Raw genomic sequence first — 27,722 nt, 5'->3', positions numbered from 1 at the left:
TACCAACACATTCTCCGAGAGCAACTTCTCCCAACCATCCAGGAACAGTTTGGCGACGAACAATGCCTTTTCCAGCATGATGGAGCACCTTGCCATATGGCAAAAGTGATAACTAAGTGGCTCAGGGAAAAAACATCGATATTTTGGGTCCATGGCCAGGATACCTCCCAGACCTTAATCCCATTGAGAACTTGTGGTCAATCCTCAAGAGGAGGGTGAACAAACAAAAACCCACAAATTCTGACAAACTCCAAGCATTGATTATAAAAGAATGGGCTGCCATCAGTCAGGATGTGACCCATAAGTTAATTGACAGCATGCCAGGGCGGATTGCAGAGGTCTTGAAAAAGAAGGGTCAACACTGCAAATGTTGACTCTTTGCATCAACTTCATGCAATTGTCAATAAAAGCCTTTGACACTTATGAAATGCTTGTAATTATACTTCAGTATTCCATGGTAACATCTGACAAAAGTATCTAAAGACATTGAAGCAGCAAATTTTGTGGAAATTAATATTTTTGACATTCTGTCATGTACTGTCATGTTGTGTCTTGTTTCTGTCCTTTCCCTTCACCCTGTCTCCCTCTGCTGGTCGTTGTTAGGTTACCTTTTCTCCCCCTCTTTCCCCCAGCTGTGCCTTGTCTCCTCCTAACTACCTCGTCACCCCTTTTCCCACCTGTTCCCTTTTTCCCTCTGATTAGTCCTCTATATCTCTCTCTGTTTCTGCTCCTGTCTTTGTCGGATTCTTGTTTGTGTTGTTCATGCCTGAACCAGACTATCGTCATGTTTGCTGCAACCTTGTCCTGTCCTGTCGGAACCTGCCGGTCCATCTGAGCCTACGTTTTGTTTTGTTATTAAAGAAGCTCTGTTTACGTTAATTCGCTTTTGGGTCCTCATTCACGCACCGTAACAGAAGAATCCGACCAAGAATGGACCCAGCGACTTCGGATCCTCTCCACTCAGCCGTCGAGATCCAGGGAGCGATGCTAGGCAGACACAAGCAGGAATTGTCTGCTGCTCGACATGCCGTTGAGACCCTGGCCACCCAAGTCTCCAACCTCACAGAACAGGTTCACCATCTCCGCCTCGATCCACCGGCCACTTCCAGGGCTTTCGAATCTCCGGAGCCCAGAATCAATAACCCGCCGTGTTACTCTGGGGAGCCCACTGAATGCCGCTCGTTCCTCACCCAGTGTGATATTGTGTTTTCTCTCCAGCCCAACACTTACTCCAGGAGCACTGCTCGTGTCGCCTACGTCATATCTCTCCTTACTGGACGGGCTCGTGAGTGGGGCACGGCAATCTGGGAGGCAAGGGCTGAGTGTACTAACCAGTATCAGGACTTTAAGGAGGAGATGATACGGGTTTTTGATCGATCTGTTTTTGGGGAGGAGGCTTCCAGGGCCCTGTCTTCCCTATGTCAGGGTAATCGATCCATAACAGACTACTCTATTGAGTTTCGCACTCTTGCTGCCTCCAGTGGCTGGAACGAGCCGGCTTTGCTCGCTCGTTTTCTGGAGGGTCTCCGCGCAGAGGTAAAGGATGAGATTCTCTCCCGGGAGGTTCCTTCCAGCGTGGATTCCTTGATTGAACTCGCTATTCGCATTGAGCGACGGGTTGATCTTCGTCACCGAGCTCGTGGAAAGGAGCTCGCGTTCTCCGTTGCCCCCCTCTCCGCATCACTACCATCTTCCTCTGCCGGCTCGGGTGCTGAGCCTATGCAGCTGGGAGGTATCCGCATCTCGACTAAGGAGAGGGAACGGAGAATCACCAACCGCCTCTGTCTCTATTGCGGTTCTGCTGGTCATTTTGTCACTTCATGTCCAGTAAAAGCCAGAGCTCATCAGTAAGCGGAGGGCTACTGGTGAGCGCTACTACTCCTGTCTCTCCTTCAAGATCCTGCACTACCTTGTCGGTCCATCTACGCTGGACCGGTTCGTCAGCTTCCTGCAGTGCCTTAATAGACTCTGGGGCGGAGGGCTGTTTTATGGACGAGACCTGGGCTCGGGAACATGACATTCCTCTCAGACAGTTAAGGGAGTCCACGGCCTTGTTCGCCCTGGATGGTAGTCCTCTCCCCAGGATTCAGCGTGAGACGCTACCTTTAACCCTCACTGTTTCTGGTAATCATAGCGAAACCATTTCTTTTTTAATTTTTCGTTCACCTTTTACACCTGTTGTTTTGGGCCATCCCTGGCTAGTTTGTCATAATCCTTCCATTAATTGGTCTAGTAATTCTATCCTCTCCTGGAACGTCTCTTGTCATGTGAAATGTTTAATGTCTGCTATCCCTCCTGTTTCCTCTGTCTCTTCTTCACAGGAGGAGCCTGGTGATTTGACAGGGGTGCCGGAGGAATATCACGATCTGCGCACGGTGTTCAGTCGGTCCAGGGCCACCTCTCTTCCTCCACACCGGTCGTATGATTGTAGTATTGATCTCCTTCCGGGAACCACTCCCCCCCGGGGTAGACTATACTCTCTGTCGGCTCCCGAACGTAAGGCTCTCGAAGATTATTTGTCTGTAGCTCTTGCCGCCGGTACCATAGTCCCCTCCTCCTCTCCCGCCGGAGCGGGGTTTTTTTTTGTTAAGAAGAAGGACGGGTCCCTGCGCCCCTGCATAGATTATCGAGGGCTGAATGACATAACAGTGAAGAATCGTTATCCGCTTCCTCTTATGTCTTCAGCCTTCGAGATCCTGCAGGGAGCCAGGTTTTTCACTAAGTTGGACCTTCGTAACGCTTACCATCTCGTGCGCATCAGGGAGGGGGACGAGTGGAAGACGGCGTTTAACACTCCGTTAGGGCACTTTGAATACCGGGTTCTTCCTTTCGGCCTCGCTAACGCTCCAGCTGTCTTTCAGGCATTAGTCAATGATGTCCTGAGAGACATGCTGAACATCTTTGTTTTCGTTTACCTTGACGATATCCTGATTTTTTCACCGTCACTCCAGATTCATGTTCAGCACGTTCGACGTGTCCTCCAGCGCCTTTTAGAGAATTGTCTTTTTGTGAAGGCTGAGAAGTGCTCTTTTCATGCCTCCTCCGTCACATTTCTCGGTTCTGTTATTTCCGCTGAAGGCATTAAGATGGATCCCGCTAAGGTCCAAGCTGTCATTGATTGGCCCGTCCCTAAGTCACGCGTCGAGTTGCAGCGCTTTCTCGGCTTCGCGAACTTCTATCGTCGTTTCATCCGTAATTTCGGTCAGGTGGCAGCCCCTCTCACAGCCCTTACTTCTGTCAAGACGTGCTTTAAGTGGTCCGTTTCCGCCCAGGGAGCTTTTGATCTCCTCAAGAATCGTTTTACATCCGCACCTATCCTTGTTACACCTGACGTCTCTAGACAGTTCATTGTCGAGGTTGACGCGTCAGAGGTGGGCGTGGGAGCCATTCTTTCTCAGCGCTCCTTCTCTGACGACAAGGTCCACCCTTGCGCGTATTTTTCTCATCGCCTGTCGCCGTCGGAACGTAACTATGATGTGGGAAACCGCGAACTGCTCGCCATCCGCTTAGCCCTAGGCGAATGGCGACAGTGGTTGGAGGGGGCGACCGTTCCTTTTGTCGTTTGGACTGACCATAGGAACCTTGAGTACATCCGTTCTGCCAAACGACTTAATGCGCGTCAGGCGCGCTGGGCGCTGTTTTTCGCTCGTTTCGAGTTCGTGATTTCTTATCGTCCGGGCTCTAAGAACACCAAGCCTGATGCTTTATCTCGTCTCTTCAGTTCTTCAGTAGCCTCCACTGACCCCGAGGGGATTCTCCCTGAGGGGCGTGTTGTCGGGTTGACTGTCTGGGGAATTGAGAGGCAGGTAAAGCAAGCACTCACTCAAACTCCGTCGCCGCGCGCTTGTCCCAGGAACCTTCTTTTCGTTCCCGTTCCTACTCGTCTGGCCGTTCTTCAGTGGGCTCACTCTGCCAAGTTAGCCGGCCACCCTGGCGTTCGGGGTACGCTTGCTTCCATTCGCCAGCGCTTTTGGTGGCCCACCCGGGAGCATGACACGCGTCGCTTCGTGGCTGCTTGTTCGGTCTGCGCGCAGACTAAGTCCGGTAACTCTCCTCCTGCCGGCCGTCTCAGGCCGCTTCCCATTCCCTCTCGACCGTGGTCTCACATCGCCTTAGATTTTGTCACCGGACTGCCTTCGTCAGCGGGGAAGACTGTTATTCTTACGGTTGTCGACAGGTTCTCTAAGGCGGCTCATTTTATTCCCCTTGCTAAGCTTCCTTCTGCTAAAGAGACGGCACAAATCATCATCGAGAATGTTTTCAGAATTCATGGCCTTCCGTCAGACGTCGTTTCGGACAGAGGTCCGCAATTCACGTCTCAATTTTGGAGGGAGTTTTGCCGTTTGATTGGGGCTTCCGTCAGTCTCTCTTCCGGCTTTCACCCCCAGTCTAACGGTCAAGCAGAACGGGCCAATCAGACTATTGGTCGCATCTTACGCAGTCTTTCTTTTCGCAACCCTGCGTCTTGGTCAGAACAGCTCCCCTGGGCAGAATACGCCCACAACTCGCTTCCTTCGTCTGCGACCGGGCTATCTCCTTTTCAGAGTAGCCTCGGGTACCAGCCTCCGCTGTTCTCATCTCAGTTCGCCGAGTCCAGCATCCCCTCCGCTCAGGCTTTTGTCCAACGTTGCGAGCGCACCTGGAAGAGGGTCAGGTCTGCACTTTGCCGTTATAGGGCGCAGACTGTGAGGGCTGCTAATAAGCGTAGAACTAAGAGTCCTAGATATTGTCGCGGTCAGAGAGTTTGGCTCTCCACTCAGAACCTTCCCCTTAAGACCACTTCTCGCAAGTTGACCCCGCGGTTCATTGGTCCGTTCCGTATTTCTCGGATCATTAATCCTGTCGCAGTTCGACTTCTTCTTCCGCGATATCTTCGTCGCGTCCACCCGGTCTTCCATGTCTCCTGTGTCAAGCCCGTTCTTCGCGCCCCCGCTCGTCTTCCCCCCCCCCCCCCCCATCCTTGTCAAGGGCGCACCCATCTACAGGGTCCGTAGGATTTTGGACATGCGTCCTCGGGGCCGTGGTCATCAGTACCTAGTAGATTGTGAGGGGTACGGTCCTGAGGAGAGGAGTTGGGTTCCCTCTCGGGACGTGCTGGACCGTGCGCTGATCGATGATTTCCTCCGTTGCCGCCAGGTTTCCTCCTCGAGTGCGCCAGGAGGCGCTCGGTGAGTGGGGGGGTACTGTCATGTACTGTCATGTTGTGTCTTGTTTCTGTCCTTTCCCTTCACCCTGTCTCCCTCTGCTGGTCGTTGTTAGGTTACCTTTTCTCCCCCTCTTTCCCCCAGCTGTGCCTTGTCTCCTCCTAACTACCTCGTCACCCCTTTTCCCACCTGTTCCCTTTTTCCCTCTGATTAGTCCTCTATATCTCTCTCTGTTTCTGCTCCTGTCTTTGTCGGATTCTTGTTTGTGTTGTTCATGCCTGAACCAGACTATCGTCATGTTTGCTGCAACCTTGTCCTGTCCTGTCGGAACCTGCCGGTCCATCTGAGCCTACGTTTTGTTTTGTTATTAAAGAAGCTCTGTTTACGTTAATTCGCTTTTGGGTCCTCATTCACGCACCGTAACACATTCTCAAAACTTTTGGCTACGACTGTACATTGACTCACATGATTCTAGCTTGTTCCTGATTGGAGATATAGAGTACCACAGTATGAGTCATTCATAATACTCATAAAACCTAGTGGTCAAACAAGGAAATGGTTCCAATTGTTTTTCCACAATTTATTTTTCCAATAGGGGATTTTAGAAACATTTCAAATTAGGGCCGTGTTTTGCGTAGGCTTACCCTGGCGTGATGTTTTGATAACCGTGTAAATCTCTTTAGGAAAAGGTTGAATTTTATCAATATATTTGCCTGTATAAAAAATCTATGACTAAGAAAAAGCCATATAGTACTAGTCAATAAAAAGAAAAGATTAAGATGGCAAAAAGAACACAGACAATGGTCAGAGGAAGTCTGCCTAGAAGGCAAACCCACAAATGCTGATGCTCCAGATACTCAACTAGTCTAAAGAAGGCCAGTTTTATTTCTTCTTTAATCAGTAAAAAGGTTTTCAGCTCTGCTAGCATAATTGCAAAAGGGTTTTCTAATGATCAATTAGCCTTTTAAAATTATAAACTTGGATTAGCTAACACAACAGCCCATTCCTCTTGACAGAGCTGGTGTAACTGAGTTAGGTTTGTATGCCTCCTTGCTCACACACGCTTGTTCAGTTCTGCACACAAATCTTATATAGGATTGAGGTTAGGGCTTTGTGATGGCTGACCCAATACCTTGACTTTGTTGTCCTTAAGCCATTTTGTCACAACTTTGGAAGTATGCTTGGGGTCATTGTCCATTTGGAAGACTCATTTGTGACCAAGCTATAACTGATGTCTTGAGATGTTGCTTCAATATATCCACATCATTTTCCTTCTGCATGATGCCATCTATTTTGTGAAGTGCACCTGTCCCTCCTGCAGCAAATCACCCCCACAACATGATGCTGCCACCCCCGTGCTTCACAGTTGGAATGGTGTTCTTCTGCTTGCAAGCATCCTCCTTTTTCCTCCAAACATAAGATGGTCATTAAGGCCAAACAGTTATATTTTTGTTTCATCAGACCAGACGACATTTCTCCAAAAAGTACGATTTTTGTCCCCATGTGCAGTTGCAAACCGTAGTATGGCTTTTTTATGGCGGTTTTGGAGCAGTGGCTTCTTCCTTGCTGAGCGGCCTTTCAGGTTATGTCGATATAGGACTCGTTTTACTGTGGATATAGATACATTTGTACCTGTTTCCTCCAGCATCTTCACAAGGTCCTTTGCTGTTGTTCTGGGATTGATTTGCACTTTTCGCACCAAAGTACGTTCATCTCTAGGACACAGAACGCGTCTCCTTCCTGAGTGGTATGATGGCTGCATGGTCCCATGGTGTTTATACTTGCGTACTATTGTTTGTACAGATTAACGTGGTACCTTCAGGCATTTGGAAATTGCTCCCAATGATGAACCAGACTTGTGGAGGTCTACAATTTTTTTCTGAGGTCTTGGCTGATTTCTTTGGATTTTCCCAAGATGTCAAGCAAAGAGGCACTGAGTTTGAAGGTTGGCCTTGAAATACATCCACAGGTACACCTCCAATTGTCTCAAATTATGTCAATTAGCGTATCAGAAGCTTCTAAAGCCCTGACATAATTTCTGTAATTTTCCAAGCTGTTTAAAGGCACAGTCAACTTAGTGTATGTAAACTTCTGACCCACAGGAATTGTGATACAGTGAATTATAAGTGAAATAATGTGTCTGTAAACAATTGTTGGAAAAATGACTTGTGTCATGCGCAAAGTAGATGTCCTAACCGACTTGCCAAAACTATAGTTTGTTAACAAGAAATTTGTGAAGTGGCTCGTCAGGAAGTCCAGGATCCAGTTGCAGAGGGAGGTGTTTAGTCCCAGGATCCTTAGCTTAGTGATGAGCTTTGAAGGTAATATGGTGTTGAACACTGAGCTGTAGTCAATGAATAGCATTCTCACGTAGGTGTTCCTTTTGTCCAGGTGGGAAAGGACAGTGTGGAGTGCACTAGAGATTGCATCATCTGTGGATCTCTTTGGGTGGAATTCAAATTGGAGTGGGTCTGTGGTTTCTGGGATAATGGTGTTGATGTGAGCCATTGCCAGCCTTTCAAAGCACTTCATGGCTACGGACGTGAGTGCTACAGGTCTGTAGTCATTTAGGCAGGTTGCCTTAGTGTTCTTGGGCACAGAGACGGTGGTGGTCTTGAAACATGTTGGTATTACAGACTCAATCAGGGACATGTTGAAAATGTCAGTGAATACACCTGCCCGGAGCACACGTCCTGGTAATCCATCTGGCCCCACGGACTTGTGAATGTTGACCACTTTTAAAAGTCTTACTCACATTGGCTACGGAGAGCATGATCACACAGTCATCGACAAGAGCTGATGCTCTCATGCATGCCTCAGTGTTGCTTGCCTCGAAGCGAGCAAAGAAGTGATTTAGCTCATCTGGTAGGCTCGTGTCACCGGGCAGCTCGTGGCTGTACTTCCCTTTGTAGTCTGTAATAGTTTGCAAGCCCTGCCATATAAGGCGAGTGTCGGGCCGGTGTAGTACGATTCAATCTTAGCCCTGTATTGGCGCTTTGCCTGTTTGATGGTTCATCGGAGGGCATAGCAGAATTTCTTATCAGCTTCCGGGTTAGAGACCCGCACCTTGATAGCGGCAGCTCTACCCTTTCGCTCATTGTGAATGTTGCCTGTAATCCATGGCTTCTGGTTGGAGTATGTACGTACAGTCACTGTGGGGATGACGTCCTCGATACACTTATTGATAAAGTCAGTGACTGATGTGGTGTACTACTCAATGCCATCGGAAGAATCACGGAACAAGTTCCAGTCCGTGATAGCAAAACAGTCCTGTAGTTCAGCATCTGCTTCATCTGACCACTTTTTTATAGACTTGCTGCTTCCTGCTTTAGTTATTGCTTGTAAGCAGGAATAGCGAGGATAGAATTGTGGTCAGTTTACGTCAGATTTACCAAATGGAGGGCGAGGGAGAGCTTTGTACACATCTCTGTGTGTGAAGTACAGGTGATCTAGAATTGTTTTCCCTCTGGTTGCGCATTTGACATGTTGATAGAAATGAGGTAAAGCTGATTTAAGTTTCCCTGCATTAAAGTCTCCGGGCTCTAGGAGAGTCGCCTCTGGGTGAGCGGTTTCCTGTTTGCTTATTTCCTTATACAGCTGACTGAGTGCAGTCTTAGTTCCCCCGCCCCCCACGTCTTACCGGAGTGTGCAGTTCTATCTAGCCGGTGCAGCATATATCCTTATAGGTGAATATCCATGTCATCATTCAGCCACAATTACGTGAAACATAAGATGTTACAGTTTTTAATGTCCCGTTGGTAGGATATTCGTGATCGTACCTTGTCTAATTTATTGTCCAATGATTGTACGTTGGCGAGTAACATTTACAGTAACGGCAGCTTTCCCACTCGCCTTCTGCGGATCCTTACGATGCCGTAACATACGGTGGCAGAAACATTATGTACAAAAAAGTTACAAATAATGCAAACCCCCCCCCACAGAATAGCACAATTGGTCAAGCGCCCCTAAAACTTCTGCCATTTCTTCTGGTGCCATTTTCCTCATTAATAACCATAAAGGGGTAGATTGGGGGCCAGTTGCCTCCAACACACTCATCCAATATATTACTACTTTACAAACAATTATCTCAATTTATCTCTCTAAACAAGTGGATTATTTATCTTAAGGCTTTCCTATTTGTATAATTAAACAATATATTATTATAAATCTAACTTCATTTGAATATATATCACTTTTTCAAAATTTCAAAGAATTTGATCAACTTACCACAAAATCGTTTTGTTGAAATATCTCCAAAAGTTGTGATGACACGGGACATTTTTTGTTGAGTAAGAGCTGTGGCAGCCATGAAAAGTTTTGAAGAAATTATTTGGTGACATCCTGTGGTCTTAATCTGAATTACAGGAGGGGCTAGTTACCCCCTAGTACCTTGTACTACAAAATGTTCCAAATGTTTGCTGGATATTTCAACTCTGTATGGCAAGCGTGAATGTCTGACTGAAAACCTTTATGAGGCTGCTTCGAGCCGCAGCTCGTTCTAGCTAGGTTAACAATATAATCATATCATCACATCATTGTTTCCGCGAGACAGCGCGTTATCAAGAATCGTCACGATCAACTGAAGAATCGTTGTGTGCGCACTACTACGTTGACAAGACAAAAACTACAGGAAAGACGGTGCCCATTTCAAGCGTATCTTTCTAAAACATGTAAAGTTATTTCAGAATATTTAGGAAACTTAGCGGGCTAACATATTAGTCCGGCTTTGTGCGCCTCATGTCTGTGTGTTTTATCTCAAAGCACGCGCACACGCACGCACACTTTTTTGTAAAGTAGTAATCACAGGTTGTTTTGGATTACTATTTTTCAATTATAATATTCATAGTGTATGAACTACTTCTCAGGCTGCTGTATCTGTTTCATGTCACAATACAAATAATGCGAATGCTGTATCTGGTGCTGTGACATTACATATTGGATTAAATGGACAGATCTATGTAACATGTTAGGAGAAAGAAACGGTTTCATCACCCAGATCATAACATGTTGTCGTGAGTAGTCTTTTGTCCTGCACCATAGGAGAGTTCTGCCGCTAAAGGGAAGGATAAGAGCACAAGGCGCCACGGGTATAAGGTTCCCCTGAGCAACGATGAAAGTTTCAACCTGCGGCACATGGGTGTAACTTTAACTGGAATCATGTGGATCAGAGACTGCCAAACAAAGTGGGTGGAAATGCTGGAGTAGTGTCTGTGTTCGAGTAAAGGACGTTCACCAGAGAGGGACAGCGTTTATGAAACGCAGACAGAGAAACTGTAATTAATTACTGAGATAGTGTGTTTGTGCTCCTGAAGCTACTGAATTAAATTATCAACATTATTAACACTGTATAACATCTGTGACATATTTACATTGGTGTTATTTACATTATTTATTTAAGTAAGTCGGTGGCAAATTAACAGTGCAACTTATTGTACTTTATAGAAAATATTCAAGTTCGAACTCCTGCAGCCTCAGATTTATCAAAGTTGCATTTATTCAGTAAACAACTATTCAAAATAAGTGTTTGTTCCCTGAAATCCTGTCAGAAATGTGGTCTTGAAATCTGTGGCATACATGAACTCATCAGAGGGTTGTGGAAGTGTAACCTTTACACTGCAATTGAACTTCCACATACACATGTTATGAAAGGTCCCAGTGGCCCCCTGATCTTCTGACATCGATTTGAAGACTTGCTACTTTATTACGTACTAAGCCCTTTAAACGTGTCCTATACTGTGGCATGTTATGAGCCAATGCTTCATTGTCCAGCTTTATTGAGAGTCGGTGTACGCACAGTCTCCACCATTTCCCCAGAGTGAGGTCATGGTTGTAGGAAGAAGAGAAGATCCAAGTGCAATTTTGACTCTCTTATCTGTTGTTATAACAGAAGGATTCCAATAAGCCAGGGAATGGCCTATTCAGGTGTTATTCATAAAAAATGTAAACAAAGATATATTTGTTTTATCTTCACTTCATATATATTAATTTTGATTGTGAAACAAAAAAGAAGTAACTATCCTATTGAATAATTGTTAACATGCCACAAGTTTGCATTTTCCCTGTATAAAAAATTGCATTGGAAGTAAGTGAGATGAAACCAAATGTATAGGTTGCTCAATTGCATGTGTGTAATCTGTTCATCTGAACATTTCATAGAAATAATGGGTTTGTAAAGATTAAAGAGTGTCTTGATGGGTCCTCGCTGTTTTTGCAAAGTTCCTCAATGAGTCAATACAATGTCAGGTGCACAAGCAGTTGATGCTTAGAATACATACTGACCCAGTCACATGTGAATTAAGACAGTAAGTTGTTCACATTGTTTTAGACTGATCTTTCAAAATGGCCTGTATGCTATAGGAGAGCTGCTATGGCTATAAGGACTATGAATAGAGCTCGCCAACTTGTAGTCCTAAAATCCAGAAATAATTTACCTCTGGTTTGTTCAGCCACCTCTATGGTAAAAATTAATGGGGAAATAAACGCCCAAAATAAGGTATGAGGTTAACACAGGTTTAGGAGATCTATGAGATAATAGCAGTCAGCATGACCTTTATGAAATATGAAGCCTTAATGTGATATTTTTCATAACATAAATTCATCAAAATTCCCCAAAATGTAAGTTAGTTGATGAATAATATCGCATAGAACAAAACGTATAAGGTCTCCTAAGCCTGTGTCTATCACATACCTCATTTCGGCGTTTATCCAAAACTGCATTCATTTTCCTCATAGGCTTTGTCCAATGAACCATGGCAGAATTATTGCCTACCTATAGACGCCATTACTATTTCTCTCTATAGTCAGTGACATAACGCCATCTAGTGGAATTCAATATATCCTAAAGACAATGACATTCCTTTGTATCTTGTTGAATCTACAGAGTATGAATCAGTGCGGTAAGGTACTCAAGTAAAAATACTTTAAAGTACTACTTAAGTAGTATTTTGGGGTATCTGTACTTTACTTTACTATTCATATTTTTGAAAACTTTTACCCCACGACATTCCAAAAGAAAATAATGTAATTTTTACTCCATACATTTTACCTGACACCCAGAAGTACTCTTTACATTTTGAATGCTTAGCAGGACAGGAAAATTGTTCAATTCACACACTTATCAAGACAACACATGGTCATCCATTCTGCCTCTGATCTGGGGGAGTCACTAATCACAAACGCATCTTTTGTAAATGATATCTGAGTGTTGGGAGTGTGCCCCTGGCTATCCATACATTTTAAAAACAAGAAAATGGTTCTGCCTGCATTGCATGATTTATACTTTCACTTTTGATTATTAAGTATATTTTAGCAATCATGTTTACTCTTGATACTTAAGTATATTTAGAACAAAATACTTTTAGACTTTTACTCAAGTAGTATTTTACTGGGTGACTTTCACTTTTACATGAGAAACTTTCTTTTAAGGTATTTTTACTTTTAAGGTACATTTTACTCAAGTATGACAATTGGGTACTTTTTCCACCACTGATGACTATACAGTACCATTATAGAGCTTTACAAATGCCCTGTGTGTTATTTAAGAAAGCAAAAGAAGAGTAAATAAAGTAGCCACAAGTGCAGGTAATTATATACCCTACACATAATTTATGTAGCACTTGTGCAACTTTACTAATGAACCATGTTAGGTATTGTTATATAATAAAGAAACAAAAAAAAACAGAATATTATCTTATGAGCTGTTATATAGACCCATAGGGCTCTTTAGTAGGTCTGCAGTGAGACAGTTTTGAAGGCCAGTTTTATTAACAAGCCAGACCAAGACCAAACCCTCAGGCCTCATATATCTCTCAGTTTCTCCTCTCTACTTGCAAGAGTAGAGGAGAAAAAACAACAACAGAGAAATAATGAGAAAAGCACAGAAGCCAAGCAAGAGTCAGTACTGAATAATTGATTGTGTTTGTCTTTTTCTGTTGTATGTGAAGACTGAGGGTTGGGCAGAGCTCATGCCCCTGAGCTGACCAGATAGGTCCAGTGGATTGTGTCTGAGACTGACCAGGGGAGAGGGGGAGGGGTGAGTGGAATGGAGGAATGGGGCGACAGCAAATCCAGAAGGTTTCATTTATCTCTGTGATACCGTATTGTGTGTTATATACGTGAGTTTGAGTGTAGCTGCTCAAGTGACAAGATGCTTCTTTACTGGGGCAAAACACGCTGAATATCGTATACAGTAGCCTCCTCAAGTATACCGTTAGCCTCTCTCCACAGACATTCATACACACAATATCTAGCTTGAGATTTTGGTGGCTCATCAAAATAGTATACCATAGGTCAATGTGGCTTAAAATGATGGCTAAACTATGCATGATACTGATATCACATGCTATTTTCTGATTGCACAACTGTATGGTTTGGTCAAAAAACAAAAGCATGCAATGATGCATGGTTGCATTAACAGATATTATAAACTGGGTGGTTCGAGCCCTGAATGCTGATTGGCTGACAGCTGTGATATATCAGACCGTATACCACGGGTATGACAAAACATTTATTTTTACCGCTGATCTAATTACAATGGTAACCAGTTTATAATAGCAATAAGGCACCTCGGGGGGTTGTGGTATATGGCCAATATAAGAGCTGTATCCAGGCACTCCGTGTTGCATCGTGCATAAGAAAGTCGTGGTATATTGGCCATATACCACATCCCCTCGTGCCTTATTGCTTAAATATGAACACCTAAGTGGATCTTATCTTTATGTAGTCATATAATATGAAAAGATACTCACTGACGACTTTTATGAGTGAGACAAGGTTGTTGCTGAGGGGCCTAAGTGAGCCTACACAGTACACTGTGTTCTAAGAGAGAAGCAATGTCAATCACAGGAGGTTGGTGGTACCTTAATTGGGGAGGGCAGGCTCGTGGTAATGGCTGGAGCGGAATAGTATTAAATACATGTGTTTGATGACATTCCATTCGCTCTGTTCCAGCCATTGTTATGACCTGTCCTCCCCTCAGCAGCCTCCTGTGATGTCAGCATACCTTTATTGTGAGTGTGCCAGTAATGAGGCATATTTTTCTGGGGGAAATGGCAACTTCTCCTGAGGCACCATGTCTACTGAATGTGATCCTTGATAAAACAGGAGGCTCACCAATCAATCTCTCTATGTGGCCCACAGCCAAAGAAAGCCACTGCACCAAATGTTTGCCTTGCGTCATAGTGACAAGTTAACATACAGGCAGCAGAGTAACCATCCACAAGCAGCCTCTAGCTGTCTTATAATGAATTCCCAAAGGGATGGGGAACTATCGAAGTCAGTGTTGTTACTGGAGGCTCGGAATAAAGTCAACAGATCTCCTTTAACCCACTGTTCCCCGGGCGCCGATGACGTTGATGTCGATTACGGCAGCCCCCCGCACCTCTCTGATTCAGAGGGGTTGGGTTAAATGCGGAAGACACATTTCAGTTGAATGCATTCAGTTGTGCAACTGACTAGGTATCCCCCTTTCCCTTTCCTTTCCCTTATACCTTACAGAGGTGAAGGAACCCCATTTGCACATACACCCCATGCACACACTCACCCCATGTGCACACACACACACACACACACACACACACACACACGCACACACACGCACACACACACACACACACACACACACACACACACACACACACACACACACACACACGCGCACACACAATAAAGGCTTAGGAAGGAGAAAACATGAAAAATACAATGCACACTGATTATGTACACCAATTCAATAGAAAAATCACACCAACTATTTTAGAAAAATCACAGTAAACATAATTTCTATGATGGTGTGAAATTGGGGCTTTTCAGTTAAGTAACTTAAAATTTGTGACAGAGGAATTTAAATTCTAAGAACTTAGAATAATGTATCCAAATGTCGACTAGATGTCCCTTGTGCACCATCTATCACAGTAGGCAACACAGTGCTTTCAGAAAGTATTTACACCCCTTGACCTTATCCACATTTTGTTGTGTTACAGCCTGAATTTAAAATGGATTAAATTGAGATTTTGTGTCATTGGCCTACACACTTCCCCATAATAAACGACCCCACACTACCCCATAATGTCAATGTGGAATTATGTTTTAAAAATGTGTACAAATTAATTAAATATGAAAAGCTGAAATGGCTTGAGTCAGTAAGTATTCAACCTCTGTTATGGCAAGCCTAAATAGGAACAGGAGTACAAATGTGCTTAACAATTCACATAATAAGTTACATGGACTCACTTTGTGTGCAATAATAGCACTTAACATGATATTTGAATGACTACCTCATCTCTGTACAGAGGAGATTGGTGTCACCTTAATTGGGGAGAACGGGCTCATGTTAATGACTGGAGTGGGATCAGTGGAATGGTATCAAATACATCATACACATGATTTCCAGATGTTTGATGCCATTCCATTTGTGCCGTTCCAGCCATTATTACGAGCGATTCTCCCCTCAGCAGTCTCCACTGTGTCATGACGTTGGCCTGGGGGTAGGTTTATGACCGTCATAAATACCTCTCCCCCCTTTTTCCTCTCTCTACCCTACTGATGTTACATTTGAAAACCCCTTAGTTTACATAGAGATTCTGGGAACATCCGAAGGTGGGGGGAAATGAACTATATTCTGGTAATCCGACCAATTGAACATATGCAGTGGTACTTCATGAATATGATGTCAGTTCGGGTGTCATCTGATACATTCTCATCAATGATAAGATGACATAAACTCTACAGTGTAAAGTCTACACATCAGAGTTATCGGATTCACATGGAATTGTTGTTCAATTTAAATGTTTGAATATTACATTATTCTTGATGGGATGAAATGTGATTATAGCTTCTAAAATGTGAGAATTGGGTTTTCATGAGTGAATAAGGCCCGACTCAGTGGCCCGCCCACGTGAAGAGACATAGGTTGTAAACTATGAAACACACCCCTTTTCTCCCTTCCAATATAAAGCCTTGACGACAATATAACCTCCTGTTCCGAGGATGTGAGGACGACGGTCCGATGTCAGAATGGTTCAGATAATAACTACAGAATGAAGCCAACATCAGCGTGAGCTTTGGTTGCGAATGGTATGAACTTTGAACTCTTATTCACTACAGAAGTGATACCTCCTAGCCATTGAGTTAGCAACAGCAGCTGCAAACAAGGGTTAGGAAGGAACAGACAGAGTATCCCGTCTATCACACAACGACGTTACTACAACGTATTCAATTGACCACCAGAGACATTCTTCAAAGGACAAAGGACTCGGTTTGGCAACACGGCCTTCCGTCTACCACCAACCTACCGAAGCACAGCTCAGAGTAAATATTTATTGCATTTTCCTTCTCCAAATGGGTGGTAATTTGGAATGCATAAGATACTGTGTTTACGATAGCACCACTTCTTCCTTTGTCCCTCAGTCTTCCCGCTTTTTCACTCAAACCCAGCCCTTTTCTTTTGTGTAACCAGCGGTCACATCTGTTCCGCCCGCTAGGGGCGTTTTCAGTTATGACGTAATTTGTAATCAAGGTATAATTAATTCTTTGTATATGTAATTCTGTGTGAGTAGTTAGGTATTTAGTAAATAAATATTTCAACCCAATTTTGTATTGCTGATTCAACTTGTTAGCCAGGGTTCGTGAAGATAACCAAGAATTTACAACTTTCAGATGAGACTGATTTAAGGTGACGATTGATATTGACTGCTATTGATGTAAAATATTACTAGGTCTTTAAGAGTTTATTCAGAAGATAACAGCTCTATAAATATTATTTTGTGGTGCCCCGACTCTCTAGTTAATTACATTTACATGATTAGCTCAATCAGGTAATATTAATTACGGAAAAATTATTCTATAGAATAGCATGTCATATCACTTAATCCGGCATAGCCAAAGACAGGACAACTGTCTCTGTACCCCACACATGCAATTACAATATCTGTAAGGTCCCTCAGTCGAGCAGTGAATTTCAAGCACAGATTTAACCACAAAGACCAGGGAGGTTTTCCAATGCTTCACAAAGAAGGGCACGTATTGACGGGTAAAAATAAAAAAGCAGGCATTGAATATACTTTGGAGCATGCTGAAGTTATTCCTTACACTTTGGATGGTGTATCAATACACCCAGTCACTACAAAGATACAGGCATCCTTCCTAACTCTGTTGCCGGAGAGGAAGGAAACCGCTCAGGGATTTCACCATGAGGCCAATGGTGACTTTAAAACAGTTACGGATTTTAATGGCTGTGATAGGAGAAAACTGAGGATGGATCAACACCATTCTAGTTACTCCACATTGCTAACCCAATTGACAGAGTGAAAAGAAGGAAGTCTGTACAGAATAAAAATATTCAAAAAAAATGCACCCTGTTTGCAATAAGGCACTAAAGTAAAACTGCAAAAAATGTGGCAAAGAAATTAAATGTATGTCCTGAATACAAAGCGTTATGATTGGGGCAAATCCAACACTACACATCACTGAGTACCACTCTTCATATTTTTAAGCATGGTGGTTGCTTCATCATGTTATGGGTATGCTTGTCATCAGCAAAGGTTTTTTTTTAGGATAAAAAGAAACGAAATAGAGCTAAGCACAGGCAAAATCCTAGAGGAAAACTTGATTCAGTCTGCTTTCCAACAGACACTGGGAGACAACTTTACCTTTCAGCAGGACAATAACCTAAAACACAAGGCCAAATATATACTGGAGTTGCTTACCAAGACGACATTGAATGTTCCTGAGTGGCCTCGTTACAGTTTTGACTTACATCAGCTTGAAAATCTATTATAAGACTTGAAAATGTCTAGCAATGATCAACAACCAACTTGATAGAACTTGAATTATTTAAAATAATAATGTGCAAAAATTGTGCAATCTAGGTGTGCAAAGCTCATAGAGACAGAAAGACTCACAGCTGTAATAACTGCTAAATGTGATTCAAACATGTATTGACTCAGGGGTTTGAATACTTACAGTACCAGTCAAAAGTTTGGACACCCCTATTAATTCTAGGGTTTTCCTTTATTTTTGGGGGGTATTTTCTACATTCTAGAATAATATTGAAGACATCACAACTATGAAATAACACATATGGAATCATATAGTAACCAAAATTGTTAAACAAATCCAAATATATTTTAGATTCTTCAAAGGAGATACTGTACCCTTTGCCTTGATGACAGCTTTGCACACTCTGTATGTAATCAAGATATATTAGTGTTTATTTTCCATTCTTTAAATTTTAAAAAAATGTTTAAATCATTTTTAATTCCACTTTGTAAGACAACATTTTCAAAAAGTCAAGGGATGTGAATACTTTCTGAAGGTCCTGTATCTCTTCAAAGTGTGACTCAAGTTACTAAAATGATCTGTTTTTTTAGGCTTAAAGTACACTATATATATATACAAAAGTATGTGGACATCCCTTCAAATAGTGGTCTCGGGTATTTCAGCCACACCCATCGCTAACAAGTGTATAAAATCAAGCACACCGCCATGCAATCTCCATAGACAAACACTGGCAGTAGAATGGCATTACAGAAGAGCTCAGTGACTTTCAACGTGGCACCATCAAAGGATGCCACCTTTCTAATAAGTCAGTTCGTAAAATGTCTGCCCTGCTAGAGCTGACCAGGTCAACTGTAAGTGCTGTTATTGTGAAGTGGAAATGTCTAGGAGAAACAACGTCTCAGCCATGAAGTGGTAGGCCACACAAGCTCACAGAACAGAACCATAGAGTGCTGAAGCAGGTAGCGCGAAAAAATAGTTTGTCCTAAGTTGTAAAACTCTCTGTCGAGTTCCAAACTGTCTCTGGAAGCAACGTCAGCACAATAACTGTTCGGCGGGAGCTTCATGAAATGGGTTTCCATGGCCGAGAAGCTGCACACAAGCCTAAGATCACCAAGCGCAATGCCAAGCGTTGGCTGGAATGGTGTAAAGCTCGCCGCCAATGGACTCTGGAGCAGTGGAAAAGTGTTCTCTGGAGTGATGAATCAAGCATCGCCGTCTGATGGCCGAATCTGGGTTTGGCGGATGCCAGGAGCACAATTGCATAGTGCCAACTGTAAAGTTTGGTGGGGGAGGAATAATGGTCTGTTTCTCATGGTTCGGGCTAGGCCCATTAGTTCCAGTGAAGGGAAATCTTAACACTACAACATACAATTACATTCTAGAAGATTCGGTGCTTCCAACTTTGTGGGAACAGTTTGGGGAAGGCCCTTTCCTGTTTCAGCATGACAATGCCCCTGTGCACAAAGTGAGGTCCTGACAGAAATGGTTTGTCGAGATCAATGTGGAAGAACTTGACTGGCCTGCACAGAGCCCTGACTTAAACTCCATCAAACACCTTTGGGATGAATTGGAACGCTGACTGTGAACCAGGACTATTTGCCCAACATTAGTGCCTGAACTCACTAATGCTCTTGTGGCTGAAAGGAAGGAAGTCCCCGCAGCAATGTTCCAACATCTAGTGGAAAGCCTTCCCAGAAGAGTGGAGGCTGTTATAGCAGCAATGTTCCAACATCTAGTGGAAAGCCTTCCCAGAAGAGTGGAGGCTGTTATAGCAGCAATGTTCCAACATCTAGTAGAAAGCCTTCCCAGAAGAGTGGAGGCTGTTATAGCAGCAATGTTCCAACATCTAGTGGAAAGCCTTCCCAGAAGAGTGGAGGCTGTTATAGCATCAAAGGGGGGACCATCTCCATATTAATGTCCATGATTTTAGAATTAGACGTTCGAAGCGCAGGTGTCCACATACTTTTGGCCAGTGAAAATCTCATGTTTAAAAACTGATAATCTAGTAACTCATACCCAAATAATGTTGTTCACTCATCCGATATTTTAATTTTCGGCCAGAGCATAAGTTAGATTTGGAAAAAATTCAAAAACCTGACCTCAAACTTGTGTCTGAAACAGACTGGGCGAGTTTGTTTTGCATGGCCTGGTTCCCCTGGTGGGTGGAGATTTCACTTAAGGACCAGGCAATGGAATGGTCTAAAATGTACAAACTCCACACATCCGGGGCACCGGTTCATGCAAAACAAACTTGCCCAGTGTTTAAAAAATGCTAGCTATTTCCTCATAGAAGATGTTGCCATGTTTTTGGCCGAGACATCTCATTGGCTCATTGGCTGAGCTGGCAAATAAGCGGTTTACTTTCATGAATATTTTTATTGACCAGTGTTATGATACTGATGTATAGTTCATTGTTCACTGCTCGGCGACACAAAACACAATTACATTACTGATTGCTTTTCGCAACATTTGATTTATTTACATAGCAGGTTGTGGATTAATGTGGCAGGTTAGGTGAATTAGTGTGGCAGGTTAGGAGAACTAAGGCAGCATGTTAGGTGTATTAGCATAGAAGGTTAGGAGAATGAGGTTAAGGTTAGGAAAATGGTTAGGCTTAGCTATAATGCTACGACGCGAAGGTTAGGCTTAGCTATAATGCCACTAGACGAAGCTTTAGGCCTACTCCATCTAGCCACAAAGGTAAAACTTAAACAAACCATCTGTGGCAACAAACCATCAGAATCATAATACCCCTTCAAAGTAGGATTATACATATGCAAATAAATTATGACTGGTCATTGGTCAGAATAATCCAAATCATATTGTGATGTCATGCTGTGGGCCAAAAACTCCATCCCACCAGAACAGGCTATTATTACAGGTGTTTTTTTTTTTTTTTAAAAGCTCTTACACTAAAGGGGCATTATCATATTTTTTTGGTACAATTTCAGTGTTATTTCAACCTCAATAGGATTGAAATATATGTTTTTTAAACGGAAAATCTAGTTTTTGACATGGTGCCATGTTGACACTGCCGGTGCAATACAGGTAACCACCAGGTGTCACATTAAACAAATAAAAAGTTGTTTCTTATAAACATTTGTATTTTTCCCGTAAATAATATATGGTACATTTCATACACATTTCTTATATTTCATAATATTATTTCAACACACATTATTGTTCCTCAAATTGGCTCTAACAGTAGTAGCCAGTCACTTTAATTGCTTTACAGACTCTTTGAACAGGTAGGCTTCTTAGGTTACATTTACAATGCTTTAACTTGAAGTTCAGTGATCAACATGAGGGGTGAGAAGCCATTTTAATTTGTCCAGTTTTTCTGTTGTCTCAATTAAGTTTTAAGGAGTAGGGCCAACTGACTCAAACACAGATGGATGATAGATAACAAAGATGCTTGGAAGCGTGTCGAAATGACGTCATTGTGTTATGCAATGTGCGCCATTTTGGATGGAAAAAATCACGGACGATTTCCGTGATCCCTGACTCCTCACTTTGCCTGTGAATGTTGACTATTTTTTACCTCACGCAAGTTGCATTGGTTGAATAAACAGTGCAATCCGTGTTCAGTAATAGCTAACTCTGCTAAATGAAACAATGGCAGGTAAGCTACTTATGTAGCCGGGAAAGGGTCCCAATACCACTTACTGCTGTGTGGCCTGAATGCAAGTTTTAAATTACACAGCATTTGACTCTAAATGGGTTGGTGAACTGACGCTAGCGAAGTAATGATTCCAATATTATTGTTATGCAGGAGTTGCCGGTGGAAATGATTTTCAGTGGTGTTTCTCACAAGTGAAAGGGGCGATAGATGAAGATGTTGCAGAAGGTGAGTACAGTAACGTTAGGTTAACGAATGAGTTAGCATTTGAGCTCAAATGTGATCAAAGATGTGATGCTGTTATCTTATTATTTTGCAAACTACGCCTTTGACTTACTGTCTTTCACGAACAAAGGCATGACACTGTTCATGTATACGAGTACCACTGCTGGGCAATGCTGAGTTTGTTTTTCTTACTAGCTAACGTTAGCATGTTAGCTAGCTCCTCTTGCTTGCAAATCAAGTTGCCTAGCATTATTAGCAAGCTAACAACTGTAACTTATGTCCCGCACATGTATGTAACATATATAATAATAACTATGCAGTCAGAGTACGTCTTATTAATGTAATGTAGTAAGACACACGCACTGTCGTAAACTAGCGCGTCATCTTGCTAAGTACTCTAGCTAGTTATTTGTGGGAGATTTTGTCAGTGACGTTGAAGGTCTGCGTCGGCAATACGACAATTGAAAGTTCTGATACAGTAAGGAGGAAGTCGGTGTGTTTGATTCATTCAAAGTCATAGTCATTTTTCTTGGGTTGACGGATAAATAAATTATTTTCAGGGAGGTAGAAATCCACACGCTGCTCTGTCGGCTACTATGCATAGTGTATGCACCCATGAAAGTTGCACCAGGATTGTTTTTTAATATTGGTTTTGATGTTATTATTTACTAGGTGCTGTTCTTTTGCTGATGTGTATATTTTTGATTATAACAGCCCTTATACATTACACACAATACAATTCTAGAATCCAGCTTTAATGGGACATGTCTTCCTTTCAGCTGATATCATCTCAACGGTTGAATTCAACCATTCTGGAGAGTTGCTAGCAACTGGAGACAAGGGAGGCAGAGTTGTCATATTTCAACATGAACAGGAGGTGCATTTTATAATTACCAGCGAAATGTATTTTCATGAACAATGACATTTTTGGAGTTAGATATGATAGGTTGTTATGGAAAGAAAGGCACTGGATTAAATTCTAAACATAATACATGCTTAATATCCAATTTTGTCACACAGTGCATATCTGCTTTTCTCTTTCAGTGTAAAAATCGACCAAACCTGCGAGGGGAATACAATGTTTATAGCACTTTTCAGAGTCACGAACCTGAATTTGACTACTTGAAAAGTTTAGAAATTGAGGAAAAAATTAACAAAATAAGATGGTTACCCCAACAAAACTCAGCTCACTTTCTACTCTCAACAAATGGTAAGAACATTTTGCTTTAACCTACTAACCTTTTTGTTAAGTTCTCTTCACCCTCAACATATATATTTTTTGTACAGATAAAACTATCAAATTGTGGAAAATCGGTGAACGGGACAAGCGGGCTGAGGGTTACAACTTGAAAGACGAAGACGGACGTCTCAGGGATCCCTTTAGAATTACTTCCCTACGGGTTGGTTTAAAGTTGCTTTACCTTTTTAAGATTTCAACCGACACTGCAAGAAAAAACACAGTCTATGCATGCTTATAGCTTCCTCCCCTAAATAAATCTGTCCTGTGGTTACAGGTACCAGTGCTGATGCCCATGGATCTCATGGTAGAAGCAAGTCCTCGTAGGGTGTTTGCCAACGCTCACACATATCATATTAATTCAATTTCTGTAAATAGCGATCATCAAACATACCTCTCCGCTGATGATCTAAGAATTAATCTATGGCACTTGGAAATCACAGACCGAAGTTTTAGTATCCTCTTCTGAAAACGTATCAGTCCTCATCCTCATGACTTTTAGATGCAAATGTTTGCTTCATCCAAACTGTCCTCTATTAGCGTATATAGTTCTCAATTTCAGTTTAGATTTTTTTCTTATTGGTCCTGTGCAGTTGTAAGTCAAACAAATACATGTGTGAACATGTTTGACCACATCGGTATGAGCCTTTAGACCTATTTCAGTTAATTTCCTTAACAGTGTCTTCTCAGACATTGTAGACATCAAGCCTGCCAACATGGAGGAACTGACAGAGGTGATCACAGCGGCTGAGTGCCATCCAAACCAATGCAATGTATTTGTGTACAGCAGTAGCAAAGGCACCATACGCCTCTGTGACATGCGAACAGCTGCACTCTGCGATAGCCACACCAAGTGTGAGTACTCATAGAGCCTAGTTCTCTGCATTCTAAATTATGTTCATTCACAGATAAATTTGTTTTAAATTAATCTATTTTCAGGGGTTTTGTCTGTCATTTTGAATATCTCTCCATGTTTGTGATTGTAGTCTTTGAGGAGCCTGAGGATCCAAGCAGCAGGTCATTTTTCTCTGAGATCATCTCGTCCATCTCTGACGTGAAGTTCAGTCACAGCGGGCGCTACATGATGACACGGGACTACCTCTCCGTCAAGGTGTGGGACCTCAACATGGAGAACAGGCCAGTCGAGACATATCAGGTGCCTAGTGATAACACTACCAACAATGGCATAATTTTCAGTATGGTCCACAATTGTCCAGTTAGGTGTATGGAAATAGTTGGATAGATGCAATTATTTTCCCAAATACACTAATCAACATTCTCCCGCTCAGGTTCATGAATACCTTCGCAGCAAGCTTTGCTCGTTATATGAAAATGATTGCATCTTCGACAAGTTTGAGTGCTGCTGGAACGGTAGCGACAGGTAAGAAACTCTAGCACTTTCTCTGTTTAAGGCAATCTGCACCTACAATGTTCTCTGGACAACTTATCTGCCAATATGTAAGTTTAAGGAGTATCTTTGGAGAATTATAAATTACCCACTGTTTCCTTCCTTTCTCAGTGCCATCATGACCGGCTCCTACAACAACTTTTTCCGTATGTTTGACCGCAACACCAGGAAGGACATCACACTGGAGGCCTCTAGGGAGAGCAGCAAACCGCGGGCTACACTCAAACCCCGCAAAGTCTCCACCGGTGGCAAGAGGAAGAAAGACGAAATTAGCGTGGACAGCCTGGACTTCAACAAGAAGATCCTGCACACCGCCTGGCACCCCAAAGAAAACGTCATCGCTGTGGCGGCCACCAACAACCTGTACATTTTCCAGGACAAGATCAACTAAAAAAATAATTGGGCTCCATCCTGAGGACAAGGCTTTACTGTTCCTGCATAGTTAAGCCTAGTGGTTTATCTGTAACAGAAACAAACAGCCCTCTCGTCCTCCTGGTGAAGTTTAAAGCACTTGTCTCCTTTTTTTGTGGCAGGAGGTTGATTGGTCGTCCTGTTTTCTTTGGAGTCTGAGGTTGATTTAGCCTTGGGTAAATCAGTGCCAGGGCCAAGATCGGACCCTGAGAGCCCACCTTGTGTTGAATCAATAGAACGGCACTCATAAGAGGTCAAACTCTTGAACATTGGTGTTTGTGTTGATATTTTCAGCCTTCATTTCATAATCTTAACAACCAAACTATGGAAAGCCCTGAAGATGACCTCTTGTCATTTTTGTAACACCCTCATTAAGATTTTTTTGGCCTTTCTGAAACATGGATATTTCATGGGTTATAGGCCTACCTGTTAACATTCCCCATTGACCATGCATTCAAGCTAAAGCACTTGCAACATGTTGTGAATTTGGAAAGTGGATTTCTTCTGTTCTCCACCCACACCCTCCTATCCAAAATGTATCCCCCCAGACATGGTAACGTTATATCACAGACTGTATCTATTCAAATACACCTTTATGGTGTCATCCACTTAATAAAAGTAAATAGAACTACATATGTGTTTTAGAATTTAAATCATGTTTATAGTTGCTTTGCATGTTTTTATGTTGTAGTTAGGTGGAAAAAATGTAAAGTTGCACCAGTCTTTTGAGTAGTTCTTTCAAGCTATCTCTAAAATAACTACTCTTAAGTTTCAGAATCACCATTTGAAACTGACCATGTGCAAGTGTCAATATATGTATGTATGTGTTGCTCTCATTTAAGATACAGGCTGGAAACTTAATGTGAAGAGACGCAAGACAAAGGGAATCTGCAGCCTTAATACCTACGTCTATCAATGACAGCTACCGGTTATGTCCCCAAATGTTTTACAAACCTTATGTGCATTATTTTTTTATTCTATTTTATAGATTTATGTCTCATATTACTGCTGCTATTTGTGGCTGTTTGTGAAACCAAGGTATATAATAGTCAGAGTACTGCACACCATACAGATAGATCTAGTGATAGACAGAGTTCCTCCAAAACATGGAAAGTTCTTTGTGTAGTAAGAGAAGGAGATTCAGACAAACCTCTTCTTACATGTGCCCTTTAAATCATTCATTGGTATGCCACTAAGGTCAAAACTGCATACTTTGTTTTCCAAGTTATATCAATGCAAAAATGAAGGTTAAATAGACCTGTACTGATTTTAAAAACAGGAACAACGGTAACAAAGCCTTTCTCTGTTTAATCATTCTGAACATGGTGGCAGTGTATTCACTTGTTTGATTATGTTGACCAAAGTTAAATAAAATCTAATTGTGTTCATCTGCTTTATGCCTCCATTACTTTAAATGGGTGAGAATAGTCCTGGAGCTATAGTTGAAGTCGGAAGTTTACATACACTTAGGTTGGAGTCATTAAAACTCGTTTTTCAACTACTACACACATTTCTTGTCGCTTAGGACATCTACATTGTGCATAACACAAGTCATTTTTCCAACAATTGTTTACAGATTATTTCACTTATAATTCACTGTATCACAATTCCAGTGGGTCAGAACTTTACATACACTAAGTTGACTGTGCCTTTAAACAGATTGGAAAATACCAGGAAATTATGTCATGGCTTTAGAAGCTTCTGATAGGCTAATTGACATCATTTGAGTCAATTGGAGGTGTACCTGTGGATGTATTTCAAGGCCTACCTTCAAACTCAGTGCCTCTTTGCTTGACATCATGGGAAAATCAAAAGAAATCAGCCAAGACGTCAGAAAAAAATTGTAGACCGCCACAAGTCTGGTTCATTCTTGGAAGTCATTTCCAAACATCTGAAGGTACCACGTTAATCTGGTACGCAAGTATAAACACCATGGGACCACGCAGCCATCATACCGCTCAGGAAGGAGATGCGTTCTGTCTCCTAGAGATGAACGTACTTTGGTGCGAAAAGTGCAAATCAATCCCAGAACAACAGCAAAGGACCTTGTGAAAATGCTGGAGGAAACCGGTACAAAAGTATCTATATCCACAGTAAAACTAGTCCAATATCGACATAACCTGAAAGGCCGCTCAGCCAGGAAGAAGCCAATGCTCCAAAACCGCCATAAAAAAGCCAGACTACAGTTTGCAACTGCACATGGGGACAAAGATCGTACTTCTTGGAGAAATGTCCTCTGGTTTGATGAAACAAAAATAGAACTGTTTGGCCATAATGACCATCATTATGTTTGGAGGATAAAGGGGGTAGGCTTGCAAGCCGAGGAACACCATCCCAACCGTGAAGCACGGGGGTGGCAGCATCATGTTGTAGGGGTGCTTTGCTGCAGGAGGGTCAGGTGCACTTCACAAAATAGATGGCATCATGCAGAAGGAAAATTATGTGGATACATTGAAGTTAAAGCTTGGTCACAAATGTGTCTTCCAAATGGACAATGACCCCAAGCATACTTCCAAGTTGTGTCAAAATGGCTTAAGGACAACAAAGTCAAGGGCATTGGAGTGGCCATCACAAAGCCCTGTGCAGAACTGAAAAAGCATGTGCGAGCAAGGAGGCCTAAAAACCTGACTCAGTTACACCAGCTCTGTCAAGAGGAATGGGCCAACATTCACCCAACTTATTGTGGGAAGCATGTGGAAGGCTACCCGAAAAGTTTGACCCAAGTTAATCAATTTAAAGGCAATGCTACCAAATACTAATTGAGTGTATGTTAACTTCTGACCCACTGAAAGAAATAAAAGCTGAAATAAATACTCTATACTATTATCCTGACATTTCACATTCTTAAAATAAAGTGGTGGTCCTAACTGACCTAAAACAGGGAATGTTTACTAGGATTAAAAT

The 27,722-nt window shown here is 42.4% G+C and overlaps 1 protein-coding gene across 1 annotated transcript; it reads left to right on the top strand.

Moving 5' to 3' along the window:
• The first annotated feature begins 21,346 nt into the window (after nt 1-21,346).
• On the top strand, nt 21,347-26,206 carry LOC110529206 (serine/threonine-protein phosphatase 2A 55 kDa regulatory subunit B delta isoform). The gene is made up of 10 exons (XM_021611333.3): nt 21,347-21,540; nt 21,691-21,765; nt 22,542-22,639; nt 22,807-22,972; nt 23,050-23,162; nt 23,277-23,454; nt 23,690-23,854; nt 23,986-24,155; nt 24,289-24,380; nt 24,519-26,206. The coding sequence occupies exons 1-10, from the start codon at nt 21,534-21,536 to the stop codon at nt 24,796-24,798; spliced, it is 1,344 nt and encodes a 447-aa protein (XP_021467008.3). The 5' UTR covers nt 21,347-21,533; the 3' UTR covers nt 24,799-26,206.
• The last annotated feature ends 1,516 nt before the right edge of the window (nt 26,207-27,722 follow it).

Source organism: Oncorhynchus mykiss, chromosome 1 (assembly GCF_057628025.1).
Source record: "Oncorhynchus mykiss isolate SJ-2025 chromosome 1, ASM5762802v1, whole genome shotgun sequence".
NCBI lineage: Eukaryota > Metazoa > Chordata > Actinopteri > Salmoniformes > Salmonidae > Oncorhynchus > Oncorhynchus mykiss.
The sequence above is the reverse complement of the archived record's forward strand: the minus strand, read 5'-3'. Positions and strand labels throughout refer to the sequence as shown.

Bases quoted from the DNA above. Each gene is read 5' to 3' on its own strand.
- LOC110529206 (XM_021611333.3), top strand. The intron at 22,973-23,049 runs GTAAGAACATTT...TTTTTTGTACAG, and splicing joins CTTTCTACTCTCAACAAATG to ATAAAACTATCAAATTGTGG. The intron at 24,156-24,288 runs GTGCCTAGTGAT...TCTCCCGCTCAG, and splicing joins GGCCAGTCGAGACATATCAG to GTTCATGAATACCTTCGCAG.